The 11,591-nt window shown below is 37.3% G+C and overlaps 1 protein-coding gene across 7 annotated transcripts in view; it reads right to left on the bottom strand.

Annotated features, from left to right (window-relative positions):
• The window catches only part of LOC139765693 (fasciclin-2-like), a 276,821-nt gene that overhangs the window by 7,213 nt on the left and 258,017 nt on the right, over nt 1-11,591 (bottom strand). For 6 of the 7 annotated variants that reach the window (XM_071693455.1, XM_071693458.1, XM_071693456.1 and 3 more), the window contains 2 exons: nt 9,264-9,392; nt 116-1,886 (listed from right to left, as the gene is read on the bottom strand). In XM_071693455.1, the coding sequence (XP_071549556.1) occupies nt 134-1,886; nt 9,264-9,392 (1,882 nt within the window). In that variant the 3' untranslated portion in view covers nt 116-133. The remainder of the gene's footprint in view (nt 1-115; nt 1,887-9,263; nt 9,393-11,591) is intronic. The other variant, XM_071693461.1, reaches the window with a different exon arrangement.

Here is an 11,591-nt window from a genome sequence, read left to right as displayed (position 1 = left end):
TTTTTAAAGCAAACTAATTCAACTACAAAACAAATTTTACAACTATGATTTAATTACTTATAATAGAGAATCAGCCCCAACATCAGCTCGAAAATGGAAGACATTCTAATCCTACCATATAGCATGCACAGGCTTAGATGATGGTGGGTTGACTATATGACCGTTGACTTGAGCTTGACTCTGTTAAGCTTCCTAAAGACTTTGCTGAAGTTATTGTTGACGGGCTGAAGGAACAAATTTGTCCTGCTGTTGGAGATGAATTAATTGGTCCGTCTAGATGGTCCATACTCTGAGTATGACTTGGCTGGTGTTGGTTATCTTTGAAGTACACTGTTGTTACAGTTGTCAATGACTTTCCTTTCTCTTCAACGTTAGGTGCTGCTGAGAGTGATGAAGGCACCTCTGAGGGTTTGGGTGGCAATGGAATAAAAGGATTATTTAAAGATTCTAAATTCACTTTGGGTTGTAAAGTTGGTTTTCTGTTCACTGTCACTAATGATACACTTGTGTTGGGAGTTGATGTGGCTGACACTTTCATTTTTTGGGTGAAATCTGGAGTGTTCGTCTTTTTTTTGTTTGCAAAACTCACACCAACTAGATCATCATAAGGAGCAACTCCGTATGCAATTTGAGTTTTATCTTTTGTCTGACTAGCATTCAAAGGCTGGTAGAGTGTGCTCGATGAGCTTTCACTGGGTGATCTAGTTGGATTACTCAAATTCTGCACATTTCTTTTCCGATTTTGAGCTTCTTCATTCACTGTGTCCCTCCTTGCTGAAATATAATAAGGACTTCTTGGGCCTTCATTCATTGCTTCCCTCTTTGAAGACTTTTCTTGAACTGATTCCTGATTCAGTTCTCCCTTACTTGCTGACATGCGATAAAGACTTCTAAGTCCATGATTTAGTTCCTCCCTTCTTACTGACTTATGATAAGGAATTTGTTTTAGGTTTAATGCCTCACAGCTGGATGACATATAAGGACTCTGCCCCCAGACCAGGGCCTCCCTACTTGCTGACAGACAGTCAGGATTTCGTTCCCAATTAAGTGCCTCTCTACTTGCTGATATGAACGGTCTCTGTTCCTGATTTAGAGCCTCCCTACTTAGCAAATAATAAGGATTGTTTGTTCCCCAATTCAGTGCATCCATGTTTGATGAAACATGGGAAGAACTTCCTGTTCTCTGATGTTGCACTTTGCTTTTTGATACTGAAAAAGGACTTTGTCTTTGACTGGTTACCTCCACACATGCTGGGACTTGCTGGGACACCATCCTATGATACAAAGATGGGGAGTTATTAATTGTGTTCAGGTGCTTCAGCTGGGGTAGGCTTTGCTCCTTTTCAGCTAGAGTCTCTTGACTTCTTGACCATTTTCCAAAAGTGAGGCTGGTGTTAGGATTTCTTCTGGGTGGTGGTGGTGGTGGTGGCTTAGGTTTTTCCTCTGTACAAGAATAGCCTTTGAGTGCAGCTTGTCCCCGAGTATATTGATATGGGGATGGAACAGCATAGATGGAATCATCAGAGCTGGATTGTTCCAAGGCAGGACTTATGTCATAGCTTTTTATGAGATCATTTGCATCTAAAACTGGATCTTTAAGGCCATTTACTCCAAAGCCATTCTGCTTAATTGTTCTCTTACTATGGAATTTTACATCATTGGACTCCATCTTTGTTGAAGAAGTACTTTTCTCTTTTTTTGCTTTTTTGAGAAAAGATTCTGAACACACAGGATCCATATTATATGAAGATCGGTTGTTTGAGTTCCATACATCCAGGGGGTGCACATTATCATTAGGACTCTGCATGCAAGGCTGTCGTTTCTCATGATGCTGCAGTACATCTTGGTAATTCACATCTGCTTCTTGAATTTTATGAAGAACTTGCCTGAAATTTGGTAAGCAAATGCAAACAACATGAATGTTTTGTAATTTTCACAGATATAACACAAGGGTTTGGGTTGACATTTCGAGTTCTTACAAATTTTCTTATACATTTATGGAAATACGTGTACTGTACTGTCTAAAATATTACATTACTTATATACATTTTGTTTCCTGTCAATGAACAAAGAGGCATTAATACATATCGTACATATCACTTCCTGTACTTTCACAGCACCTGAGCATAGCTTACATGACAAATATATACCCACATTTATGGAAAGAATTAATACAATACAAATCACAGCTATATACCCATACACAAAGTAGTTTACCCCAACATCAGTCTTGTATTAAAATGATACAAGTAATCTATGTTTAAAGTAAGAGCTAAGAAAAATCAAATCATTACTTTCAGTACACAACCACAGGTACATTTATAACCATATATATTTTCTACCATTTGTAGTTTTACGCTTACATAAATGGACATTTTCACACATTGTAAGAGAAACAATACAAATCACAGTTATGTATCCCCACATATAAGTACATTTATATAAGTATTGCAAACTTGAAATAAACAAAGCAATCAGTGTACAATCATTGATAAAGAAAACTACAGAAGCCAACACAATGAATCATCACATGGATGGTTCCGAAAGTCTCACTCAACACATAACTTTGTATTACTTTGGCTGTAGAACAGCAAAAGGTTTGATATGGAAAGATATGATAAACATTCTTTTACATGTTAAAAGAAACAGGCTGCCCTATTAAATGTACATACAGCACAGTATAGCATCTCAAGCATGGCTTTCCAAAAACCCACAACTTCCATAATCAAGCACTTGTGAGGATCATTTCGTTAGACTTTTGGATCAAAAGAATTTTATCATCTACCAAGAGCTAATGAGAATGTATATAATTGGGAAAAGCTAATACGAAGAAAACCTAATAACATGAAGCATCACTAAAAGAACTTTTTAAATATCATGAAAACCTTGCATATGCCCAGGTACAGCACCTCCAACCCCTTCATGTACCTTTGCCTCATGCTTCGAAGCATGAAAAAAAGTTTAAATGATTCTCCATGCATGCTGTCCAGACCAGCCTCCTGTCTCTCATAAGGATTAGTGTGAACCTCTATGACAAAATGCAGCCTCCAGCATTTCATACGTGATCAACTAATGCCATCTTCACCAAATCTTAACTGTGTGAGTATGTATAAACAAATTCATGATATAATTAGCAGTAAACACCCAGTGAACAATGTGACTGAGTGAAATCATTTGTGGTGAAGTGATGGAATGAATGAAAATGAGCCTCTGTGGTGTAGCTGTTAGCATACTGACTGTGATGCCCTTTTCCTTCTATAATAAAAACTATTTTGAAGAGAATGTCACATGAAAATGATACTGTAAATAGTAGTGTATAAATTTCAAATTGTTCTATCGGAAAATTTTCTGAGCTGATGCCCATTTAATTTTCCAGAACATGCATTTTTGATCCACTAGATTATTATCAGTAAGCAATGGTCAAAATGACTAACACAACCATTCATGAGAGATGAGCCTCTAAATGATGCTCACTTTTATTTTAGTAACACTAATTAGGGATCTGCTAAGAGCAAAACAATTCCTAATGGGCCCGATGCCACCACAACACTTCATCTAAATAATCGCCAATCACTACCTTTGCCTATTATGTACACTTTGAGAGTGGAAATCACCATGAATTCTTAGCATACATAAACTTACGAAGTGGAATAAGAAAATTTCATAAGTTACAATTCAGTCAATCTGCTGCCTGGTCTTCTTGGTGTGATAGGAACGTAAAATGTAGAAAACTTGAAATAAGTGAATGATTGAATTCAAATTCACCAGATTTGAGATGTTATAATGTACACAATCATTAATACATCATGTGACTACACAAACTGGGAAGCATTTATGTCTTCCATCCATCCAATCTTCTTCCAACTCCCTCTACAAAATTCATAATCTATTATCTCAACATTGCATACAAACACAAATGAATCACTAACATATAAAGGTAACTTTGATCTCAAGTTCTTCTGGGGTTGTTTTTATCTTTTTCAATGTCCAACACCAGAGGAGTATCAAAAATTCTTGCCAATAGTATAAGAGTACAAACAAATTAACATTACAAAAAGTGCAAATGCTGAACCCTCTTGATTAGTCTAAAACTTAACAACTAAATGAAAATATATTATCTCATAACTTTCAACTAAATCCAACTCTTTAATGGGTATACATTAGTTTATGTTTTCAGATAATCCTATTAAACTATATGCAATCCAAGGTTCAGCCTTTCATTGTAACTAGTACATGTAGTCAGGAAGTCTTCAGCCTATTAGAAGATGAAATTCCAAAAAGTGCCTTTATTATATTCATATACTTACTGTCCAAGAAAAACTGTCTTGCTTCTGAATGATGAGTAAGAAATATGGTAATAGAATAGTTTTCTTAGCAATGCACAAATCATTCTGAAGTGTACTGTGCATATATATATATATCAAATCATCATAAAGTAGGTGCAAGCAGACCAGCAATTATATTCATATTCATGCAAAGCACTTTAACCTCACCAAAAATTGTGTTGTGTGTCCGCCAGTGAATTTTGTACCCCCAAGTGAGCTGTGGCAACCACGCGACATGCCAGCATACCACATGAATCCGTCATAGTAGCAATTTAGCTGCTATAAAAGGCAGGAACACCTTGTCGTGCTCCCCATTTATGACTGATTTCTGTTGTCTTTTCCCTTTTCATACCTCTAACATCTACTATAGTTGGAAATACTCACTTTGAAGGTGACAAAATAGCTTCTACAGCTGCACTTTACAATGGAAATAAGCCAATCAAAAAAATTCCTAATATTACCGGTGTGAGCTTGAGATTCATTACCAGTGTAAGCTTGTGATTTGTACAACGATAGGTGATAAAATCTAATGACAATGGCAGGGACTGATATACCAATCCATGTAAAATGCCCTGGGAAGGCTGGAAAATCCATTTCACATACAGTAAATGCTTGCTTTAACTGACCCTGATATAATGGATTTGGGATTTAAGAGACCAAGCAAATAATAATGCATTAATCAATAATGTCTAAAAACAAACAAAAAAATCTCAAAAGACACATCATGAGCATTTCACATCACACTTAGATTTTGGTAGTGTGGGGTACACTTGCTTTGTTTCAGTCTCAGTCTGCTCCAAGCTTGCTGTCAGGTTGTATACATAGAATTGTGACTTTATTTGTTATAAATTAATTTTGTAATACATACAAATGAATAAAGGCAGCAAGTATGAATTATGTACATGTGTATATATGTATATGTCTGTGTATGTATATACATGTGTATGGGGGTGGGTTGGGCCATTATTTCGTCTGTTTCCTTGCGCTACCAAGTTAATGCGGGAGACAGCGACAAAGTATAATAAATAAATATAATACAATTCAAAATGGCATCCAGTGAAAGAAAGCGAAAAAGAAAAAGTGAAAAAGAAAGCATGTGAACCATATATTGTACTGAAAAATGGCCCAAAGGTTTCATTTGATTCAACGGACTTTCAGTACTGATGGAAACACCTTCCCCCTTAGTCTGTTAAATTGAGGGTTTACTGTACTCTTACTGTTCTTATATATCAAGTGGATGCAGATCCATGCTTGAGTGCAAAAAATAAGAAAAAAAACAAAAAAACTAGTTATGTGTCAGTAAGGACAGTGGAGTGCCACTTACATCAGGACCTTATGTAATGCAGCTGTAGGCTGAATCCTAAACCATTTATAACCAAAAGGCACCACAAGAAAAGTTGATTTTGTAAGAAATATGTAGTGTGGGATATAGCTAAGATCAAAAGTGCCTTTTGGAGAGATGCGTCTACCTTTTCTGTAACAGGTGACTGTGGTGGGCATGTGTACAGGTGACCTGGCTGTGATCCATTTGACCCCAAATCCATTGCAAGCACTGTCAAGTTCCTTGCTTCCCTTATGGTATGGGAACATTTCAGTTATTATGGTGTTCAGTACCTTGTAGAGTTGCCAAAGTGTGAAACTACGAACAGACATAGTTACCTTCAAATATATTGACCATCTTCCAGATTCAATCAAATTGTGCAAGGCTGGGGTGTGTTCAAGCACGATGGGGCTCCCTGGCACACAGCCACACTAGTCACTGATCGATTAGCTTAAGGATTATGCAGTGAAGTTTTTAGTGACTGGCCTGGGAATTCACTGGATCTAAATTCAAATATGATACCTGTGGGTGCTCATGAAAATGAAACTTCATAACAGGGATATTTCACTGCTACTGAAGCTAGAGGCAGACATTTGTGAAATCTGGGCAGCAAAGATGAATCCTAAATGGCTTCTGATTCTTGCTGATTCAGTTCCTGATAGTTTCAAGGAATGTCTAAAGAGGGAAGGGAAATCAATAAGGTACTAGTTGGGGTGAATATACAGTTTTCATTTCATATTTATCCTTGATGGTTGTGCTGCAGTCCCCTGACACCTACTCCATAGGCAGGCATTATATGTGTGTGTGTGTATATATTTATTCTATTTTTTTATCTTTTTATTATACTTTGTCGCTGTCTCCCGTGTGTGTATATATATAACGCTACCTTGCTAATGTGGGAAATGGCGCATAGTATGAAAAGAAAAAAAAAAAAAAAATATATATATATATATATATATATATATATATATATATATTTTTTTTTATACTTTGTCGCTGTCTCCCGCGTTTGCGAGGTAGCGCAAGGAAACAGACGAAAGAAATGGCCCAACCCCCCCCCATACACATGTATATACATACGTCCACACACGCAAATATACATACCTACACAGCTTTCCATGGTTTACCCCAGACGCTTCACATGCCCTGATTCAATCCACTGACAGCACGTCAACCCCGGTATACCACATCGCTCCAATTCACTCTATTCCTTGCCCTCCTTTCACCCTCCTGCATGTTCAGGCCCCGATCACACAAAATTTTTTCACTCCATCTTTCCACCTCCAATTTGGTCTCCCTCTTCTCCTTGCTCCCTCCACCTCCGACACATATATCCTCTTGGTCAATCTTTCCTCACTCATTCTCTCCATGTGCCCAAACCACTTCAAAACACCCTCTTCTGCTCTCTCAACCACGCTCTTTTTATTTCCACACATCTCTCTTACCCTTACGTTACTCACTCGATCAAACTACCTCACACCACACATTGTCCTCAAACATCTCATTTCCAGCACATCCATCCTCCTGCGCACAACTCTATCCATAGCCCACGCCTCGCAACCATACAACATTGTTGGAACCACTATTCCTTCAAACATACCCATTTTTGCTTTCCGAGATAATGTTCTCGACTTCCACACATTCCTCAAGGCCCCCAGAATTTTCACCCCCTCCCCCACCCTATGATCCACTTCCGCTTCCATGGTTCCATCTGCTGCCAGATATCTAAAACACTTCACTTCCTCCAGTTTTTCTCCATTCAAACTCACCTCCCAATTGACTTGACCCTCAACCCTACTGTACCTAATAACCTTGCTCTTATTCACATTTACTCTTAACTTTCTTCTTTCACACACTTTACCAAACTCAGTCACCAGCTTCTGCAGTTTCTCACCCGAATCAGCCACCAGCGCTGTATCATCAGCGAACAACAACTGACTCACTTTCCAAGCTCTCTCATCCACAACTGACTGCACACTTGTCCCTCTTTCCAAAACTCTTGCATTCACCTCCCTAACAACCCCATCCATAAACAAAGTCAACAACCATGGAGACATCACACACCCTTGCCGCAAACCTACATTCACTGAGAATCAATCACTTTCCTCTCTTCCTACACGTACACATGCTTTACATCCTTGGTAAAAACTTTTCACTGCTTCTAACAACTTGCCTCCCACACCATATATTCTTAATACCTTTCACAGAGCATCTCTATCAACTCTATCATATGCCTTCTCCAGATCCATAAATGCTACATACAAATCCATTTGCTTTTCTAAGTATTTCTCACATACATTCTTCAAAGCAAACACCTGATCCACACATCCTCTACCACTTCTGAAACCACACTGCTCTTCCCCAAACTGATGCTCTGTACTTGCCTTCACCCTCTCAATCAATACCCTCCCATATAATTTCCCAAGAATACTCAATAAACTTATACCTCTGTAATTTGAGCACTCACCTTTGTCCCCTTTGCCTTTGTACAATGGCACTATGCAAGCATTCCGCCAATCCTCAGGCACCTCACCATGAATCATACATACATTAAATAACCTTACCAGTTAACAATACAGTCACCCCCTTTTTTAATAAATTCCACAGCAATGCCATATATATATATATATATTGCAAGCGGTTAGCAAAAAGGCATGGATATTTGCTATTATGAATCAAGTACACTGAAAATTATTTGCACAGACTAACAGAAGCAGATCATTTTATAAAATGGCAACATTAAATAACTTCACATGAATGCGAAACATACTTAAAAGCTTATAAAACAATCTTTAAAAACACATTAAATGAGTAAAGACTTTCTTTTTGGTTACCATTTTCTCACATGATTGCTATATATACAACATTCCTGAGCGTCATAAGCAATATTCAGGCACAAAAATCAAATATCAAGCTTTACAAATGAGGTTATCACACAACATAAAACAGATAAAGAAAGAGAATTACGCAAACATATAGAAACCATGCTCCAGGTGAACTGTTCTGGCCTTAACACTAATGAAGAAGAGATGGTCTCCTTAAAAGCAGTAGAAGAAAAGAATAGCAAAGATAAGGCTCTTTTCCCACTCTCACTCTCTCAAGCAACATGCTGAACAAGAAACAGGTAGAAAAAACAGCTAGCAGAACTAAAATGTCTTAAGTCAGTAATTTTTATAGGAAAGTCAGAAATTAAAGTAAATAAGAATAAGTCCGGCATACATTCACTTTATTTTGAGAGAGAGGTGTGTGTGTGTGTAAGTGTATTTGTGTATGGGCAATGGTGTAATAAGCAGCGAACACTAGAAATTCTGACAAATCTTGGCAGTAGTGCTAAATATGATGCACTACCAGTTTTGAGAGTTTTCAGTTTTCCCGAAACTGAATCTTTGACTTTCAACTTATTCTACAAAACATTTCCTATTTTGAAATGCCCCAGAGCAAACTCTGCTACACAATGCAAGGTTCAGTGTACATATATTGATAAAATGACATAGCATGGATAGTACAACAAAGGAAGGGGAGAAAGAGAACAGAAAGAGAGATTAAAAATTTGAGGAGTTAATAAAAGAAAAGTTAGATAACATGAACTGAGAATGCTTAGAAATGCAAAATGTTACCCTTGAATCATCGGAGTTGTTTCTGTAGGTTCAGTGGAATCCTTAATTTTCTCATCAGACTCCTGCTGCTCTTGTTTTGGTTCTTCCTTCTGTGGCTTCATTTGACCATTTCCTTCATGTTTGTCATCACTAATCAAGGAAGAAGTGGGGAAAAAGGATGAGAGAGAATCTAGATGAGCATACAAAAACATGCAATACCAAATTCTCTGCACAGTGCTTAAAAAAGCTGACTAATAAAAAATACAACTACATTTTTTTGAACAGAGATAGGCTCTAAATAGAGTATTTCAGTTTCTAAGTAGCAACAAGTTGCAAAGTTCATACTAAAGTAGATTTAAAAAGAATTCTGACATTACGGTTTTCTGGAAATGAGTCTCAACAAAACACATGCTTGTTCAGTTTGTTTAATCATGAAATTTTCCTGATTAACACCACAGTTTGTCTTTCTAATGCTACTTCAGTTTGTTTGATAATGAAACATTACTGATTTACAACATCAGTCCTATTTCTCAAGCTGGGTCATTTGTTTCTCAGTAAGTTGTGCTAATCTATGAAAAAAATTAGTATACAAGAATCAAACCAACCTTCAGAAATATATCTAATGACTGAAAACGTTATTCTAATCTGTAATCTCGTTTAAAACACTAATCATCATTTAATCTTATCTTCATGAATATTAACAAAACAAAACTGCAAGAGCAATTTGGTTCTTCAAAAATATAACATGTCTGACACATTTTATGCCTTTAACTGAGCAAAATATCTTGGTCCTGAAGTAGCAAGAGCTATTTCTCAACTAAAGGGATAGCTAAATGAGCATCACAATAATCACTTGCTCACAAGAGTTATACCTTCAAACAGTGTATAACAAAGGCAATTTAGTCCTCTTTGACTATCATAATAACTGCAACCATCTAAAACTGATCTGAAGAATCAGTAACCATATAGCAACCCACTCAAGCCTATGACATCATTAGCTCAGAGGTACAGGTGATGACTCATAAACACAAATACATATCACTAATAACCCACCTAAATCTGTACCTCAGTCCTGCTACTGTAAACCTAAAGATGCCTTTTTTCAAAGAACAAGGAAAATAAAAGGGAGAAGAAGGGATGGGAAATCATTGAGTACAGACAGACCTCTACTTCCATTACAACAGACAGTATGTGTCCTTAAAAGCATACATTCATTCACTCTGGACTGTTCTATGAGCACACCATATGGAGAGGTGGGATGTTCTGAAAAAACATACTTTCAATGATAAATTAAGCTTTGATTTGAATCATCACCATCTGAAAATGGCATGCCCAAAGGCACACAAGGGAGGTCAACCATATCTAAGCAGAGATTCTGTCTAAAAGAGATGCTTATCATAAGCTTTTAATGTTTAATAATCTCATCTAATGGAAGATTCCTTAGGAGAGCCAAGGTAGAACCACTTTTATCAAGGCACACTCACTAGGCAGCTGTGAAAGGAGTAACATCCTACTGAACCATTGATATGCTTCTTGTTTACAAAGGCTTACAGGAGCCCTAAATAAGTAAGCAAACATTGTCCGATGTAATAATTCATGACCAATGAAATCTGTGTTACGACAAGACAAAAACTGATAATGTTCTAATGGAGAAGCTTTCCCCACTTTAGCAAAAAAAGGGTATTTTCAAATCTTCCAGTCTTATTATTAGAAAAAACTTTTGGTTGGATTAATCTTTAAAAGTTGCACTTCAACTTTCAGCAGATATCTACGCCAAGAAATTACGTTTTTCTTTTTTTTTTTCCTGATCCCATTGTTATAAGGCATACTTTTCATAAGGAGGCATTGTTTAAATCCAAATTCCAATGAAACTTACAGAAAACTGGGCCTCTATAGTGTAGTGGTTAGCAATACTGACCATGAGCCACCAAGGCCAGCCCTGGGGTTGTGCCCACATGGGTTCACATCCTGGGTGCAGAGGTCAGCCTGCACCCAACCCAGGTGTTCATGCTACCTTCAGGGCAGGTAGATAAATGGGTACCTCCCTTAGGATAAGAACAAGGTTGAGAGAGGGTAATGAGTGTAAAACTCTCTCCCTATCATACACATGCTTATACTGAAAATTTTTGAGGATCTACACTCTAGCAATGTAAAAGTAAAGGAAGGGAGTAAAGTGAGTACCAATCCCTGAATAATAAAAACGAGGGGTAGAAAATATCAAGTTCAAATTAAAAGCTCAGAATGTTGCCAACCCCAATGCATCAGTATCTTTAATGATCTGTACACCTAAAGTTTATACATACAGTAAATACTGGGAGTGACTGACATGGTCTGAGTGAACATATGTGC

The sequence above is a fragment of the Panulirus ornatus genome, chromosome 55 (assembly GCF_036320965.1).
Source record: "Panulirus ornatus isolate Po-2019 chromosome 55, ASM3632096v1, whole genome shotgun sequence".
Taxonomy (NCBI): domain Eukaryota; kingdom Metazoa; phylum Arthropoda; class Malacostraca; order Decapoda; family Palinuridae; genus Panulirus; species Panulirus ornatus.
Note: the sequence above shows the minus strand (reverse complement) of the source record. Positions and strands in the feature narration are given on the sequence as shown.